The sequence below is a fragment of the Labeo rohita genome, chromosome 25 (assembly GCF_022985175.1).
Source record: "Labeo rohita strain BAU-BD-2019 chromosome 25, IGBB_LRoh.1.0, whole genome shotgun sequence".
Taxonomy (NCBI): domain Eukaryota; kingdom Metazoa; phylum Chordata; class Actinopteri; order Cypriniformes; family Cyprinidae; genus Labeo; species Labeo rohita.
The window spans coordinates 15,539,291-15,556,838 of NC_066893.1; the positions used below are offsets into that span (position 1 = coordinate 15,539,291).

Consider the following 17,548-nt stretch of genomic DNA (forward strand, 5'->3'; position numbering starts at 1 on the left):
AGTGCACGCTTGTGCCGCGGTCCTTCCCTGGACAAACCAGCGCTAAAAGAGCAATTTTCCAATGAAGCACACTCGTTGAGAGTGTCTTTCTCAAGACGCATCTCCGATCGTGTGCTTTTAGGGACGGTAGTTGACTACACGTCAGTGACTACTCCGTCGATCCTGCTTGTTCGGTATCTGGAAGCGTGGTTGTCGCTCCCCACCCCGTCTCGCTGGTTGATCCGGACAGTCCGATTCGGCTGTGCAATCCAATTTAAGTGGTGTCCGCCCAGGTTCAGACACGTCCTCTTCACCTCTGTCCACTTGGACACAGATGCCTCTGTCCTGTGTGCGGAGATTGCGATTCTTTTGGTGAAGAACGCAATCGAGCCGGTCCCTCCAGCCGAGATGAAATCTGAGTTTTTCAGTCCCCATTTCATCGTACCCAAGAAGTCCGGTGAGTTACGACCTTTCTTGACCTGCGTGTTCTGAATCGGTCCCTTATCAGGCTACCATTCAGGATGCTGACAACGAGACACATCCTTCGTGCATTCGTTGTCAGGATTGGTTTGCAGCTGGGAAAAGAGCAAACTCTCCCCTGTGCAGAGGTTCTCTTTTTTCGGTATGGAGCTGGATTCAGTCGACAGGTCGGCACACCTCATGAACGAGCGTGCTCAGTCGGTGCTGAGTTGTCTGAACTTATTCAGACACAAGACAGCGGTCACCCTCTACTTTTTCAGAGGCTCCTGGGGCATATGGCAGCCACAGCCGCAGTTACGTTGCTCGGACTGCTCTGTATGAGACCGCTTCAGCACTGGCTTTACGGCCGGATCCCGAGATGGGCATGGCACCGCGACATGTTCAGGGTCGGCGTTACCCCGGGAACATCTCCGCCTCTTCAGCCCTTGGTCGACCCTGCGTTCCTACGGGCAGGCATGCCCCTGGGCCAGGTGTCAAGGCACATGGTTGTGAACACACTTGCCTCGAAGACCGGCTGGGGTGCCATATGCAACGGGCAGGCAGCCTCGGGCTCCTGGAACAGGACCTCGACTGCAGTGGCACATTAATTGCCTCGAGTTGCTCGCGGTGCTTTTAGCCTTACGTCGGGTTTTTGCCGATATTACGCGACAAGCACGCACTAACTGAACAGACAATGTTCAGACGGTAGTGTTTATCACCCGCTAGGGTGGTCCGCGCTCCCGTCGCATGTCGCAACTCGCCCGCCATCTCCTCCTGCGCACGGCGCCTCTCTAGCAGACATCTGTAGAGCTGCGGGCTGGACGACACCAAACACCTTGCGAGACTTTTCAGTCTTCGTGTGGAGCCGGTCTCCTTCCGTGTGTTAAGGTAACATCAGGTAAATTGCGGGAAGATGGCTCGGTGTCGGCTTGCTGCGCCGGTTGTTCCTTAGGTGAACTCTGGGTCCTCCTTGCCCCCACAGTTCAGATTAGGACGGAGTTTTCTGACTGTGTCCGGTAGGGGGTTTCTTCACCCCTCCCGGTCGTGGCATCTCCTCGGTCCATGGATTCTTCCATGTTCCCCTACCATTTTTTCCAGTCTTCCACGTTACCTCCCGGTCATCGTCTCCGCCCCCCCAACGGTTGCTTCAGATACCTGGCATCCCTGGTGGGCCCGTTATCTGGCTTACAGGGCGTTGGGAAGGTTACGTGTTGAGATCCATCAGTCCTGACACGCTTGCCTGTTAGGATTTGAATCTCAATCACGTAACGCAGTTGTAACGCCAATTGTGGCGTTTTCCAAAGGGGACCCCAAATACGTCAGTTATGACGTAACGTCATAGAGAACGACTGAAGGGGAACGTCTCGGTTACATCTGTAACCCTCGTTCCCTGAAGGAGGGAACAGAGACGTTACGTCCTCCTGCCACAATTCTGGACTGCGCTGGGGGGCTCGAGTTCGGGTTCAGCTCCTCAGCTTAAATCTGAATGAGTGGATGCACGCCGCCATCTTATATACCCGTATGTACAGGGGAGTGGCTTTTTTCCAGTTAACTCAGAGGTGATTGGCCTCCCAAGGGAGACCCAAATACGTCAGTTATGACGTAATTTCTCCGTTCCCTCCTTCAGGGAACGAGGGCTACAGATGTAACCGAGACGTTAAATGTTTCACTGATATAAAATTCCCCTAAGCTGTTAGAAAAGAAATGTATACTGACATCACTGAGAGATGACTTAAGGTTCATTGAGCCACACTGTCTAAACACGGGAAGGAGTGTATACTTCACAAAAAGTGTGGAAATGTTAGTCTTTTGTGTGATGTCTATAATCAGAAGTCCTACAATTTAGAGCGCTGCCATGTGTGAGTGTTTTGGGATATGGACCCCTGGCGGCCATGTTTGAAGTTTGAGGTGTATGCAGGGTATTGTAGTTCTCTGACCTGAAAGTCTACAGCGTTTGAATGAGGTATTAGTTACACATGTTCAATTTAACATCTTCATAAAAACAGAAAACAAAAAGAATTGCTAAAATATATTTAGATTAAACAATTATTTTCAAGAATATTACAATATACATATGCTAAAACAGACTTGATGTGCATGTTCAGGCGGTATTCATCATGAAATAATGAACTCATCATCACCCCATTCTGGAGAATTGTTTATGAATGTTTTATGATCCAAAGGGTGTATTTGTTAAGTTCTAGGCCTCTGTTTGTTGAGCATGACCAGTATTTTTATTGATTGTTAGCTCATGCCAATATAATTTTTTAGTCATCATAAAACTAGGTAAGCAGGAACTTGTAATAAAACATTGAACATTTGATACGCTGGTCAGTCACTCATCCATAGCTTTATCTTACTGTGGTGTTAATATACATTTTCTGCAATGGTTGTACTCGTTGTTATAATGCTTCAAATTGGGTCAGGTTTGTTTTATGAGCATACCCTTGTTTGTCAAACTAGTCTTAAGTGGTATTGTTCACATTTATAGAGTTAAACAAGTTAATGAACTTTTCCAGCATCTATACTTGTAATGCATAAGATAATTATATTAGGGTCTCAGCTACAACTAAAAGATAAAAAAGCTTAAGGATGTTGTTGTTGGCATTTTGTGGGTGTCTGAAAGAGCTATGTGTGTGTGAGAGAGTTTGGAAAGATTAATGGTTAAAGGTTAAAGCTGTGACTTTACTACAAACTATAAGCATTCTAACTTAGAAACATAACAAACTAGTTGTTTGACACATTTAAAAAGTCAAAAGAAAATTTGTTGTGCTTTGATGAGAGAGTCAGATATGGTATATAAATGAAGTCTTTATTGACTAATATGATGATAGAATCATGGTGAATTTACAAGGTTATGTATTTATACAATAATGTTTCATGAACTCACTGGTTACTGTATAGGCCTACATATTCAAGAAAAATGCAATCAATCTAAAGTTTTTTAGTTCCCTTTCGAAAGCTTCAGTCGATTCTGCGCTGCTCAGCGCATTGGGGAACGTCTTTTAGTCGTGACCAGCTGTGAATAATGTGTATAAAAACGTCGAAGACCGACCGGAAGAATATATAGCCTCGGCTGATGACGTCATCAGCGCGCACCCGGCACGGGGCTATAAATAGATGACCCACAGGTGCATCATCAGGTCTTTTGTCTTCAGACCATTCTGTGCATGTGTGCGTGGAATCTCTCTCTCTCTCTACTCTCTTTGTTAGGAGTTAGTTTGTATCAAGCAGTGTGCAGAAAATTTCTCTTTCTTAAATCTCTTTCTACTTTATAAGGAGTTTAAAAAAGTAAAGAGAATGAGTCAACAAATCAGTAAGCGTTGTGTTCTTCCATGCTCACGTCCCATGTCTGAGCTGGATACACACGATTACTGTTTTGTTTGTTTGGGGGAAGAGCACGCGGTTCTGGCTATAGAGAAAGGCGGGTGCGAGCATTGTGACCAGCTCACAGTTAAGATGCTTCGCTCCTGTCTGAACTATTTCCAGTCCGCACCCGCATTACCATCGTGGGGCTCTCGTATGGATCTGAATGACGAGCAAGAGACGGGTCAGTCCTTTTCGCTTGTCGCGTCATCAGATCCTAACATCTCTTCTCGTGAACGCGAAGCGTGCTCCGGTGCTTCTTCGGTTCACGAGGGGGATGACATATCTCTTGGCTCATCTGAGCACGAGCAGCCAGCCTCTGAGCATTCCTCCAGTGGAAAAAAATCTGTGGAGGAATTGTTAGAGGTGGTTACTTGCGCGGTTGCCAGGTTACAGCTTGACTGGCCACGCGAACAAGAGACCCCCAAACATAGTAAGCTAGAGGATAGGTTTCTGTCCGGTGGCGGGGGGGAGAAACCACAACATCAGTTTCTCCCCTTTTTCGAGGACCTCCATGATGAGCTGTCTAAGTCATGGAGTAAACCATATACTTCTCGCGTCTTTGTGCCTTCGACATCGACTTTTTCGACTATCGTGGGTGCAAAGTCGCGGGGGTATACGGAGATGCCTCGGGTTGAAGAGACGCTCGCGAGCTATCTCTCGCCTGAATCCGCATCTTCTATAAAGAAACCTACCCTCCCCACTAAACCGTGTCGTGTGACATCGTCATTAGTGGGTAAAGCTTATCAAGCTGCAGGTCAGGCTGGTGCTGCGCTGCACACTATCAGTGATGGACGAAGTACACAGACCATGTACTTGAGTAAAAGTTGAGATACCTAGTGTAAAATATTACTCCAGTAAAAGTGGAAGTGCTCCCTTTAAACGTCGACTTGAGTAAAAGTACAAAAGTACTTGACTTCAAATGTACTTAAGTATCAAAAGTAAAAGTAATTTGGTGTAATGTAGTTCCAATGTCTTGTCATGTCCTTTATACACTCAATCAAGTCATACAAGGTAAAAAAAAAAAAAAAAAAAAAAAACACTAACACCACTCTGAAATTACAATGTTTTCTATTTGTGATATCTGGTACTGATATCTTTTGAAATTATCATAAGCACATCCTACTAAATGGAAACCACATGATTAGGAATAAATAGGGTGGGGGGAAACCACATTAGACACGTATTTCTTTAACAATTTATTGTTTGAAGTAATGTAGAAATCTTATTCCTTTATCACATTCCTTTACTACATCACAGCTGACGGATTTACTCAAGTTTACAAAGGTTTACAAAGTTTACAAAGAATGTCTTTTTTCCAATTTACTAAACATGACTCCTTACAACACAGCTGTATGTCCACTCTATAAACAAATGTTAGTTTCTGTTGTTGTGTGATTTATGCAAACACTAACACACCAATAGATTTCCCTGAAGACTTACGCAGTATGTAGAACTACTAACTAGTAGTGATGTGCTATAACAGAAGAATAACAGAAATAGCACTGTTAACTGTATGACCTACCTAAAGCTAAAATATTTTTTGTTAAGTTTGAGAAGGAGCTGATTTTCAAAATTTCTGGCATCCAATCTTGCCCTTCTTGGGCTGAAAATCAGTCCAGCAGTGCTAAAGAGACGTTCGCATGCAGCAGAAGCTGGTAAGGCAGTGTTGATTTTAAGAGACAATTTGCAAACCGCAGGATAAGATTGCAGTATCTCTTTGTTGTCTACTTTAGAGGCAAGGTACCCTTCTAGCTGTTTAACACTTTCCTGCCCATGAGTTTTTTTCATGCTTGAAAAGAAGTCATCGTCATCTGAAGCACTTGATCCATTGCCTGGTGACTGATGTGGACGTTCTTCCTCCAGATGGTCCTTGATGTAGGCAAGTCCTAATATACAACATATATTGGGACAGATGCCAGAAATCATGTTATATAAATGATAGGGCAATACAGTACAGAGGAAAAAGAATGAACTAACTAATTTGGAGCAACATGCACAGTTATGGATAGGCAGCTAAAGCTGACATATGAGGGCAAAGATCAGTTTCTATGCCCCATTAGATCAGCTTTACTTCCCTGGCCACAATTCAGTCTAGATTGTGTCAAATTTCCTTGTTCTTTTTCCTGAACAACATGAACAGCATGTAGTACCTTGAACAATAAGGCTATGGGGTCCATCCACATCAAACTTGCCTTTTAGGCATATATATGAATCCAGGTCACAACCCCCACCCCCACCCTTTTAAGTAAGTAAACTTATATAAATGTGCTTGTTTAGTTTTTTTGTTTACTTTTGTTTTGTGAACTAAGCGCATGACATCTGAAATAAAAATGCCACAAAACATATGTACATACATAGATACATACCTAGGTTTAATAGGTTCTCATCAGATGTCCACGCTGTTTTAAATTTTGGGAGCAGGATGGCAGCAGCAATAAACTCTGGTTCTGCCATCATGTCTTTAAAGCGCTTTTGTAGTCCCTCTAGGACTGCATCCACCAAAGGTTTGCAGTACCTGGAATTAGAGGTGGGGGAGAGAAAATGATATAGTACAATATCACAACATTTACAGCGTGCATTTATACTGAGACAATGACAATAACAACAAGCATCCCAATACTTAATTGTTAAATATGATTTGACGGTCTTACATCTATTGTGTTCTTGGTCAATGTGTTCATAAAGGCCTCTTTTTAATCATTTTACTAATGGCACACATTAACTTCCTACACGTATGCTATATGAAGTTTTAAGGGAGTTGAATTGTGTATGATAAGGAATACACCTTAATAACATGAGGGGAAAGAATCTCTACCTGGAATTTATGTGGATTCGTTCAAGCTTATTGATGAGGAGCGTCAGAGTTGGCAGAAGCCATCCCATCTGAACATCTGTCTCATCTTGAAGAATGTTGAGGGCTTTGGCGAGAGGACCCATGGTTCTGGCAAATTCCTCCAGAAAGGAAATTTCAACTGAACTCAACCTAACAAACATAAAGAACACTTAAGTCTTGTGTGTGTGTGTGTGTGTGTGTGTGTGAGAGAGAGAGTGTGTGTTTGTGTGTCTGTCTGTGAGAGAATGAGTGATTGTGTGTGTGTGTCTGTCTGTGAGAGAGTGTGTGTTTGTGTGTCTGTCTGTGAGAGAGTGAGTGATTGTGTGTTTGTGTGTCTGTCTGTGAGAGAGAATGAGTGAATGTGTGTGTGTGTGTCTGTCTGTCTGTGAGAGAGTGTGTGTTTGTGTGTCTGTCTGTGAGAGAGTGAGTGATTGTGTGCTTGTGTGTCTGTCTGTGAGAGAATGAGTGATTGTGTGTGTGTGTCTGTCTGTGAGAGAGTGTGTGCTTGTGTGTCTGTCTGTGAGAGAATGAGTGATTGTGTGTGTGTGTCTGTCTGTCTGTGAGAGAGTGTGTGCTTGTGTGTCTGTCTGTGAGAGAATGAGTGATTGTGTGTGTGTGTCTGTCTGTGAGAGAGTGTGTGTGTGTGTGTGTGTGTGTCTGTCTGTGAGAGAGTGAGTGATTGTGTGTGTGTGTGTGTCTGTCTGTGAGAGAGTGAGTGATTGTGTGTGTGTGTGTGTGTGATGAGTGGTGAGTGGTGAGGCTGCTCGGACTATAATTGTCCTCCATTTCCCCTTACGTAAAGCAACTGAATAGTTAAGCAATATTTTCCAAAATTACATATTGGAATGAAAGGTATATTTAAAAAAAGTTACACTTACATTGGCAACTTCAGTGCAGTGCATACAGTTCTCAGGGCCCCTTCTCCTTCATCTTTGATTATTCTCACGATTCTTTCAACAGAGAGAAATAATGAGTTCCATCGTGTGTCGTTTGGCCGGATCAGTTGTATTTTGCATGTTTCCTCTATGATGTCTGAAGCAGTGGAGGATCGAGATGTCTTGTTCCATAAGCCACTGCATTTCGCAAAAGCTGATCGTGACAGTCTTTTATAGGAGTCATTGGAATTGGCCTTGGCTGCATCAACTGTGGCAACAAGGTTTAATAGATGACATGCACAGCGATGATGCTTTGGAAGCTGAAATTGTAAGCCATCATCTTCCATTAAGATCGGTGTTACCTCAATGAAGTCAACATCAACACCTTCCTCTTCCTGTTCATCTTCATCACTGCAAGCATCCTCTTCAGTCTCACTGGAGGCACAGTTATTGTTCTCATCTTGTTGTTGTTCTCCATATTCTCTAAATGCCTTTATGAAATTGGACCCATTGTCTGTGGTGGTTCTAACTATTTTTTTCTCTATGCCAAATTCGCAATGGATGTCATTCAATGCACTGCCCAACACATCAAAAGTGTGTGGCCCTTTAATCCGCCGGCAAGCAAGTGCCACAGAGCACCTCTTTAATGAATCTGGATCCACCCAGTGGGCAGTGACTCCGAGAAATCCTCTCCTTCTTGCACTCCAACAGTCAGTTGTTGTGGCAATGAATTCAATGGAGGACATTGCTTGTTTAATATTTCTCTTCATTTCTTGGACACCCTCTTCTACTTTCCGGCGCAATGTAGTTCTGGACATCACACGTGAATTAGGCTGTAGCTCTTGCACTAAAGCATTAAACGCAGGCTGTTCTAGCACAGTAAATGGTTGAAGACTCTGAATTACAAAATTTATGACTACGTTGTCTACCTTTGTTTGATTCACAATTTTCGTTTCTCCTAATTTCAGTTGTCTGGAAGTGGAGGGAACTGGGTTTTCAGCTTTTCTTTTTCGAGGGGCTGTCAGGGCACTGTATCTTTCCAAGTGACTTGAATGCTTTCTCTGGAAAGAAAGGGGGAAAAACACATCATGAACATAATATCTTCACAGCAATATATCTCAATTTCATAAATGAAGTGCACATTTCATGTTTTTTTGCATGTACCAAGTAGGCTGCTGAGAAGGCTGAGTAACTAGCTAGCCTACATCAATCGCAGGCTACTGTTCAAGTAGCTACCGATCAATCATACCTTGCATGTAAACCTAGTCAAATAGAAGCCTAAATGTCAGAATTCATTTTACATTGAATTTCTTTAGACACACTACACATTCTATGAACGAGCTTGACAAGTAAATGGCATTTTTAGGGGGTAATGTTAGGCTATTTCTAGCCAAGTGCCTTCACTGCAAAAAATGCTTTTCTTAGTATTTTTGTCTTTATTCCAGTCCAAATCTCTAAAAATTATTAAATCAAGATGCATCCACTAAGAAAAATAACCTTAATTCAAACAGAAACAAGATATATTGGCAGATAATTTTGCTTTTTTTAAGCAACAACTCACTTAATTTTGATTTATTTCCCCAGAAAACAAGACATAATATCTTATGGCCTTATACTTTAGTAAATGCATCTTGATTTAAGAATTTTTAGAGATTTGGACTGGAATCAAGACAAAAATACTAAGTAAGAAAAGTATTTTTGCAGTGTTGGTGTTAATGAGCTTTGCTAACGGTCTGCAGTTTCCTAGCTTAACCTTGCACAATGGAACTGATGTCCACGTTTATTATTAACACAACGTATGAGCGTATTATATCCAGTTTGGGTAAAACGACAGGTTTATTAGCCTTTAATTAATTTCACAGTCAAACTGAAAATTACTTACCTCTATGTGTTTCTTTAGATTGGACGGCGAATTCTTGAAAGAAGAAATCGTATGCTTCTGAGGCAGACAGAGAAGGCACTTAAAAATGAATGACTCGTTCTTCCTTTCCACTACTTCAAAAAATTCGCTTAAATATGGCCATGGGTGCTCAATTTCAATGTCTGGCGCTTCTTCCATTATTGCGTTGGCTATAAACGTGACAGCGAAAAGAAGCAAGCAGGCAGGCAGCAGTTATATTAGACAGTAAAGCGCGCAAACTGCAGGAAACACGACGTGTTCTGATTGGCACACTTGCGGAGCACGTGTACTTATTTTGACCTGTCACTGGTTACGCATGTATGTTGTGGAACGTAAAAAGAAACGACAGGTTTTAGGAAAGTAGTGGAGTAAAAAGTAAGGTTTTCCACTTCGAAATGTAGTTGAGTCAAAGTATAAAGTCTCACAAAACAATGATACTCAAGTAAAGTACAGATACGCTAAAAAGTTACTTAAGTACGGTAACAAATTACTTGTACTTCGTTACTGTCCACCACTGCACACTATGGCTGTGTTACAGGCATACCAGGCTGACCTGTTGAAGGATTTGAGTGTGGGCAGTACCATCGACGAGGAAGCATTTTCTGAGCTTCGTCGAGCCACAGATCTGTCTCTTCGTGCGACCAAGCAAACGGCCCGTGCCATCGGTCGTTCTATGAGTGCTTTGGTCAGCACGGAGAGACATCTATGGCTGAATCGGTCAGGCATTAAAGAAAAAGATCGTGTGTTTCTGTTAGATTCCCCTGTTTCTCCCTCTGGTTTGTTTGGTGACTCGGTGAGCACCGTAGTCACCAGGTTTAAAGAGGTGAAGAAACACGAAGAAGCGTTCGGTCAATTTCTTCCTCGCCGCACTCAAGGGGAGGGGCCGTCTGCCACCCAGCCCCGCTCCGGTCCTTCAAAAGCCAGGGAGGTTAAAAAGCAGAGCGTGGCTGAGCGTGCTCCCCCCTCGTAGAGACTGGGGACAGGCTCGCCGCGCTCAGCAACCTCCCAAGCCAGACCTCAGGACTATTATTAACAGAAAGCGGAAGTCCTGATGGTCTGGCGCCCGATCTGGTGGGGGTAGTCCCCCCGCGGGATGGGGCGCGTTCAAGATCTCCTCGCCCCTTCCCGATACCCTCACAAAACTTCCCCATCCCCGCCACCTCTCGTGCCTCGGGTGGCAGCAGTTTCCAGCGAGATGTTAGATGTACCGTTGTTTCCGGCGGTCGTTCTGGACGCGGAACATCTAACATCCCCTCAAAAGGAAGTATTAAAATTAATACCACTCTCAGAGAGTCTGGCAGCGTGGAAACTTCTGCCAGGCATCTCTGCGTGGGTATTAAGCACAGTACAGATAGGATACAGAATCCAATTTTTTCGTCGTCCTCCGCGTTTCAACGGCGTGGTTTTCACTTCCGTGAAACTGGAGCTGATGCACGTACTGTCACAAGAGCTACAAACTCTTCTGAGCAAAGAGGCCATAGAGCATGTTCCTCTTCCAGAGAGAGAGTCGGGCTATTACAGCAGATACTTCCTGGTTCCCAAAAAGGATGGGGGGCTGCGTCCAATCTTAGATCTTCGAGGCTTAAACCGTTCAGTCAAAGCGCTCAAGTTCAAGATGTTAACTGTCAAGACGGTCGTGACGCAGATTCAACATCACGATTGGTTCGTCACGATCGATCTAAAGGATGCATATTTCCACATAGAAATATTGCCACAACACAGGAAATTCCTGAGGTTCGCTTTCGGGGGCAAAGCGTACCAATTTCAGGTTCTTCCATTCGGCCTAGCCTTGTCGCCCCGCACATTTACAAAATGCATGGATGCAGCACTGGCTCCTTTACGACTCCAGGGCATTCGCATTTTGAACTATATCGACGATTGGCTGATACTGGCACAATCGCGAGAGATGGCGCTCCAACACAGAGACATCGTGTTAGCTCATGTGGTTTCTCTAGGGCTGAGACTCAACACCAACAAAAGTGTTCTTTCTCCTGCCCAGAGAACGACTTATCTCGGGATCGTTTGGGATTCGATCACAATGCGGGCACGACTGTCTCCCGCTCGGATCGAGACCATTCGGCAGACCATGAGCAAGGTCAGGCTAGGTCAGGAGCACACTGTTCTTCAGTACCAGAAGATGTTAGGTCTTATGGCATCAGCATCCACGGTGATTCCTCTGGGGCTGTTGCACATGAGACCGTTTCAGTTGTGGCTAAAAGCCAGAGGGTTTCATCCAAGAGCCAATCCTCGAAGGCAAATAAAAGTGACGCGCCGCGGGCTTCGTACACTATCTCCGTGGCTCAGACCCTGGTTCCTCACCTTGGGTCCCACTCTAGGGGCGCCGTGTCGTCGCAGACTGCTAACGACAGACGCCTCCCTGGTGGGCTGGGGAGCAGTCTTAGAAGGCCGTCCAGCTCAAGGGGTTTGGGAGGGCCATCAGCTCGACTGGCACATCAATTGCCTCGAGCTGATGGCCGTATTTCTGGCTCTGAAATATTTTCTCCACCAATTGAGAGGCTGTCATGTCTTGGTGCGGGTGGACAATACAGCGGCAGTCTCTTATTTAAATCACCAGGGAGGTCTGCGTTCACGCAACCTGAACAGGATAGCGAGACAGATTTTTCTCTGGGCCCAGGACAAGTTCCTGTCACTCAGGGCAGTGTACATTCCAGGGCAGTGGAATGTGGGAGCAGATTTACTGTCCAGACAGACACTACCGACGGGGGAATGGAAACTCCACCCGGAGATAGTGAAACAGATCTGGACCAGATTTTACAAAGTGGAGGTGGACCTCTTCGCCTCTCAGCAGACTGCGCAATGTCCCCTCTACTTCTCTCTGAGTCACCCAGCTCCGTTGGGTCTGGATGCGATGGCGCACTCATGGCCCAATATGCGCCTGTATGCGTTTCCCCAGTCTCTCTGCTCCCGGGAGTTCTAGCCAGGGTTCGCCAACAAGGGTCTTGCCTCTTACTGATAGCGCCGTGTTGGCCGAACAGAGTATGGTTCTCGTAGATAATATCTCTCCTCGACGGCTCGCCGTGGGCGATTCCGGAGAGGAGGGACCTTCTGTCTCAGGCGGAGGGAACGATATTCCATCCCAGGCCCGATCTGTGGAATCTTCATGTTTGGCCCCTGAGGGGAACCAACTGAGAGACACTGGGCTTTCGCCTGCTGTTATTGAGACCATCCTAAGTGCTAGGGCTTCCTCCACTAGGAAGAATTATGCCGGTAAATGGGGTGTTTTTGATAGGTGGTGTGTTAAACATAATGTAGATCCGGTTAACTGCCAGATTGCTTCAGTACTGGACTTCATGCAGGAGAAATTGTCAACAGGTACGTGTCCTGCTACTCTTAGGGGTTATGTGGCCGCTCTTTCGGCTTGCCATGCCTTGATTGATGGGGCACCACTCGGGAGACACCCTCTGCTCTCTCGCTTCCTTCGTGGGGCTAGGAGACTGAGGCCTCCAGTGAAAACCAAGATCACTTCTTGGGACTTAGCTACAGTTCTTGAGGGTCTGGTTGAAACCCCCTTTGAACCTTTAGAATCAGCATCTGATAAACTTCTGACTCTAAAAATGGTTTTTCTCATGGCTATAACTTCCTTGAAGAGAATTGGGGATATGCAGGCCCTGTCTATCTCTCCTTCCTGCTTAGACTTTGCCCCAGGTATGGTGAAAGTGATTCTGCATCCTCATCCTGATTACCTGCCTAAAGTTCCATTTTCGGCTGTACATCCGGTCATTCTAGAAGCCTTCTGTCCTCCACCGTTCACAACGCCGGAGCAGGAGAGATCTCATAGACTGTGTCCAGTCCGTGTTCTTCAGGCCTAGGTCCACCGCACTAGCCAGTGGCGTAAGTCAGAGCAACTCTTTGTTTGTTATGGTGTTCATAACAGAGGAGCAGCTGCCACCAAGCAGACCATGTCTCATTGGGTCAGGGATGCTATTGCTCTTGCCTATGAGGCGCGCGGTCAAGCTCCGCCTAAAGGTCTTAGAGCTCACTCCACCAGGGGGGTCGCCTCTTCTAATGCTTTGGTGAGAGGCGCCCCCCTACAACAGGTTTGTGATGCGGCAGGATGGTCCTCTCCGCACACATTCATAAGATTTTATAGTTTGGATGTTCATGCCACTCCGGGCTCTCATGTCCTTGAGTCGACGTCAAGTTAATGTCTAGGCCTTCTTGCGTTCTTGTGAAACACACCTGCACAATCGTGGGGTCCAGACATGCTCAAGCACGGCGGCGTGGGTATTCTCGTTCCCAATGCGCTGAGCAGCGCAGCATCGACTGAAGCTTTCGAAAGGGAACGATCCCGGTTACTTGGCTGTAACCGTGTTCCCTGAGAAAGCGGAACGAGATGCTGCGCTATTTTGCCGTGTTTAAGATGTCCCGGGACTGCTCTTCAGACAAAATATCCTGATGATGCACCTGTGGGTCATCTATTTATAGCCCCGTGCCGGGTGCGCGCTGATGACGTCATCAGCCGAGGCTATATATTCTTCCGGTCGGTCTTCGACGTTTTTATACACATTATTCACAGCTGGTCACGACTAAAAGACGTTTCCCAATGCGCTGAGCAGCGCAGCATCTCGTTCCGCTTTCTCAGGGAACACGGTTACAGCCAAGTAACCGGGATCGTTTGTCATTATAAAAATCTTAAAAGAAAGGTGTCTAATACATTATATTTTCATTTGTCTCAGGACTCTGATACACAAAAACAAAACACATGAATCCTACATGAAAGCTAAAAAAGGCTACATTTTCAACTATTTTTAACAGTAATACTAAACTTTACATATCAACCTCTTAACAAATCTGCATCAGTGAGATATTTATGTCATTACAAATCATCAGGCACATAAGGTGGTGGGTGATAAGTTGGACTTATCAATTATTTGATTATCTTCTATCAATTTTTTGATCAAATCTTAGTAAAATAAAACGATATAGACCCAGTTGTTTTTATTTCAATAAAATAAAACACAATAGTGTAGAAATAAATATGCAGCATTTAAAAAGCATGGTCAATGATACTATTTTTAAAGTAAGAAAGTCTAATCCGTACCTTGCTTAAGACGTACTTTTGTTGCAAACAACCTTATAACTAATTCATAAAGAAAAATCGCTGTAAGTGCCTTGCAGTCATCAGAGGATCATTTGACTACTTCTAATCCTCATCATGGTTTTAGATGTGAAAGATCTAAAAATCTACAAAACTTATTTAAGACAAATGTTATTTCATTGTTTAATCATACTGCTTTTTATCATCTTATAGAGATATTCGTTGTGATGCTAAAAGTTTTTTATTTGTAAAAAGGTTTGTATAAGACTTCATAAAAGTTTAACTGCAGGGGCTTGTTTGTGTGTTTGCTTGTATGTTTGTTTTTATATGAGTGTTCGTCCACATGTCTGTATTTTCATGAGTGTTTGTTTGTTTGTTTGTCTATTTTTTGTGTGTATGTTTGTGTTTCCATGTATGTATGTTTGTGTTTGTTTGCATTTGTATGTTTTTGCATTTGCTTGTGTTAGTGCACGTCCATGTTTGCATGTTTGTGTGTGTGTGTGTGTGTGTTTGTTTGCATGTTTGCATTTGTATGTTTTTGCATGTGCTTGTGTTAGTGCACGTCAATGTTTGCATGTTTGTGTGTGTGTGTATATATGTTTGCGTGTTTGCATGCATGTTTGTGCACGTCTGTGTGTGTGTTTGTTTGCATGTTTGCATTTGTATGTTTTTGCATTTGCTTGTGTTAGTGCACGTCAATGTTTGCATGTTTGTGTGTGTGTGTGTGTGTGTGTGTGTATATGTTTGCATTTGCATGCATGTTTGTGCACGTCTGTGTGTGTATGTTTGCATGTTTACATTTGTATGTTTTTGCATTTGCTTGTGTTAGTGCACGTCAATGTTTGCATGTTTGTGTGTGTGTGTGTATATATGTTTGCGTGTTTGCATGCATGTTTGTGCACATCTGTGTGTGTATGTTTGTTTGCATGTTTGCATTTATATGTTTTTGCATTTGCTTGTGTTAGTGCATGTCAATGTTTGCATGTTTGTGTGTGTGAGTACATGTTTGCGTGTTTGCATGCATGTTTGTGCACGTCTGTGTGTGTGTGTTTGTTTGCATGTTTGCATTTGTATGTTTTTGCATGTGCTTGTGTTAGTGCACGTCAATGTTTGCATGTTTGTGTGTGTGTGTATATATGTTTGCGTGTTTGCATGCATGTTTGTGCACGTCTGTGTGTGTGTTTGTTTGCATGTTTGCATTTGTATGTTTTTGCATTTGCTTGTGTTAGTGCACGTCAATGTTTGCATGTTTGTGTGTGTGTGTGTGTGTGTATGTTTGCATTTGCATGCATGTTTGTGCACGTCTGTGTGTGTATGTTTGCATGTTTACATTTGTATGTTTTTGCATTTGCTTGTGTTAGTGCACGTCAATGTTTGCATGTTTGTGTGTGTGTGTGTATATATGTTTGCGTGTTTGCATGCATGTTTGTGCACATCTGTGTGTGTATGTTTGTTTGCATTTATATGTTTTTGCATTTGCTTGTGTTAGTGCATGTCAATGTTTGCATGTTTGTGTGTGTGTGTGTGTGTGTACATGTTTGCGTGTTTGCATGCATGTGTGTGCACGTCTGTGTGTGTGTTTGTTTGCATGTTTGCATTTGTATGTTTTTGCATTTGCATGTTTTTGCATTTGCGTGTGTTAGTGCACGTTTGTGTCTGCATGTACTGTTTGTTTGTGTTTACGTTTTTGCTGCATGTATTTGTGTTTGTTTGTATGTTTGCGTTGGAATGTACATTTGTGTTGAGGTTTGACAAAATCTATGAGTGACTGAGAGTAACTATGAGTAACTAAAATTAAACTAAAAGGAAACAAACATCCTTTGACATACTGAATCCTAAAGAGGAATCCTCTCTTGTTTTTATTGTGCAGTGTGGAACAAAAACATTTGCTTTCATCCTGATATTTAACTACGTACATGCATGTATTTGAACAGACTGTAAGTTCTAAGATTGACAAAAATCAAAGAGAAAATAAATAAATTAAATTAAGGAAGTGTATATAACTAAAATAAAGAAACATTTTCCTGTAACATAGATCTGGACACAGAAGAAAGCTTATATTTCTGTTATAAGTAAAAAAAACTCTGCTCTAATGTTAAAAAATAGGGAGGACGTTTTCATTAGTTAAGAAATGTCATCAATTTTCTTTTTCATTTGTAAAATGCTTTATTTAAAATCTGAAATTGTGACATGTGACCATTCATCTATCAGTGTTAGGGATGTGTTAGGGCAGGAGGGTGTGGTTTACCACGGCAGACCTAACTTTATTTAGATGTTTTGTCAGCAGTGAGTGAGGAGCTATCGCAGCCACTTTGTAAGATACTTTTATAGATTTCTGTTTTTTTTTCTTTTCTTTTTTTCTTTCCTTTTCTTTTCTTTTTTAAAAAATTTGTATCAGTTGAAACCTGAAAACTGTCGTATGCTGTTGTTTATCAAGGGTGTCTGATACATTTTGGTTTTAGATCAGCGCAAGATGCACCACTCTTTTTCTTTTTCTTTTCTTACTAAACTTGTATCAGTAACAAACTCTACCTTTTTAAAAAATGTAATGTTACAAGACGTTCGACTCATTTTATTTTCTAACTTGTAACAAACACTACTTTTTTTCAAACTGTAATGCTAGACTACAATAGATTTAGATCAACGTAAGATGCTCGACTACTTTTCTTTTCTAACTTGTATCAGTAACAAACTCTACCTTTTTAAAACTGCAACATAGGTTTTGATAACTACTGTATGCTTTTGTTTTACACAGACATGTTTGATACATTTTTATTTTTTAAATATTTCACAGCTTTTTCTTAAAATTGTTTACCAATATGTAAATTTACGTAAATACATTTACACAAATACACAAAACACAGTCGTCACAGTGTTTCTACTGCATGCGAAAAAACTTTAATAAAAACTACCCCTTGATCCCATTTTACCAACCAATACACTCTCAGCCCTCCTCCTCAGTTTGACCCCAAACACTTTCACTTTCAGAAGACATTAGATAGGGTGGATAGTATGGTAGTGGTTTGAATAAAAAATTTTAACATTAGCCTATAGATCAGATTGTACTGCTCCTA

General features: G+C 43.0%; 1 protein-coding gene across 4 annotated transcripts in view; it reads right to left on the reverse strand.

The window, feature by feature from the left end:
- Positions 1–5,026: 5,026 nt before the first annotated feature.
- The window catches only part of LOC127156843 (uncharacterized), a 47,809-nt gene continuing 35,287 nt past the window's right edge, over positions 5,027–17,548 (reverse strand). Inside the window, exons 1-5 of one of the 4 annotated variants that reach the window (XM_051099941.1) lie at positions 9,398–9,640; positions 7,519–8,576; positions 6,623–6,790; positions 6,174–6,322; positions 5,027–5,693 (exon numbers count right to left, since the gene is read on the reverse strand). In XM_051099941.1, the coding sequence (XP_050955898.1) occupies positions 5,326–5,693; positions 6,174–6,322; positions 6,623–6,790; positions 7,519–8,576; positions 9,398–9,574 (1,920 nt within the window). In that variant the 5' untranslated portion in view covers positions 9,575–9,640 and the 3' untranslated portion in view covers positions 5,027–5,325. Of the gene's footprint in view, positions 5,694–6,173; positions 6,323–6,622; positions 6,791–7,518; positions 8,577–9,397; positions 9,641–17,548 lie in introns of those variants that run through there. The other 3 variants (XM_051099942.1, XM_051099943.1, XM_051099944.1) reach the window with 3 other exon arrangements.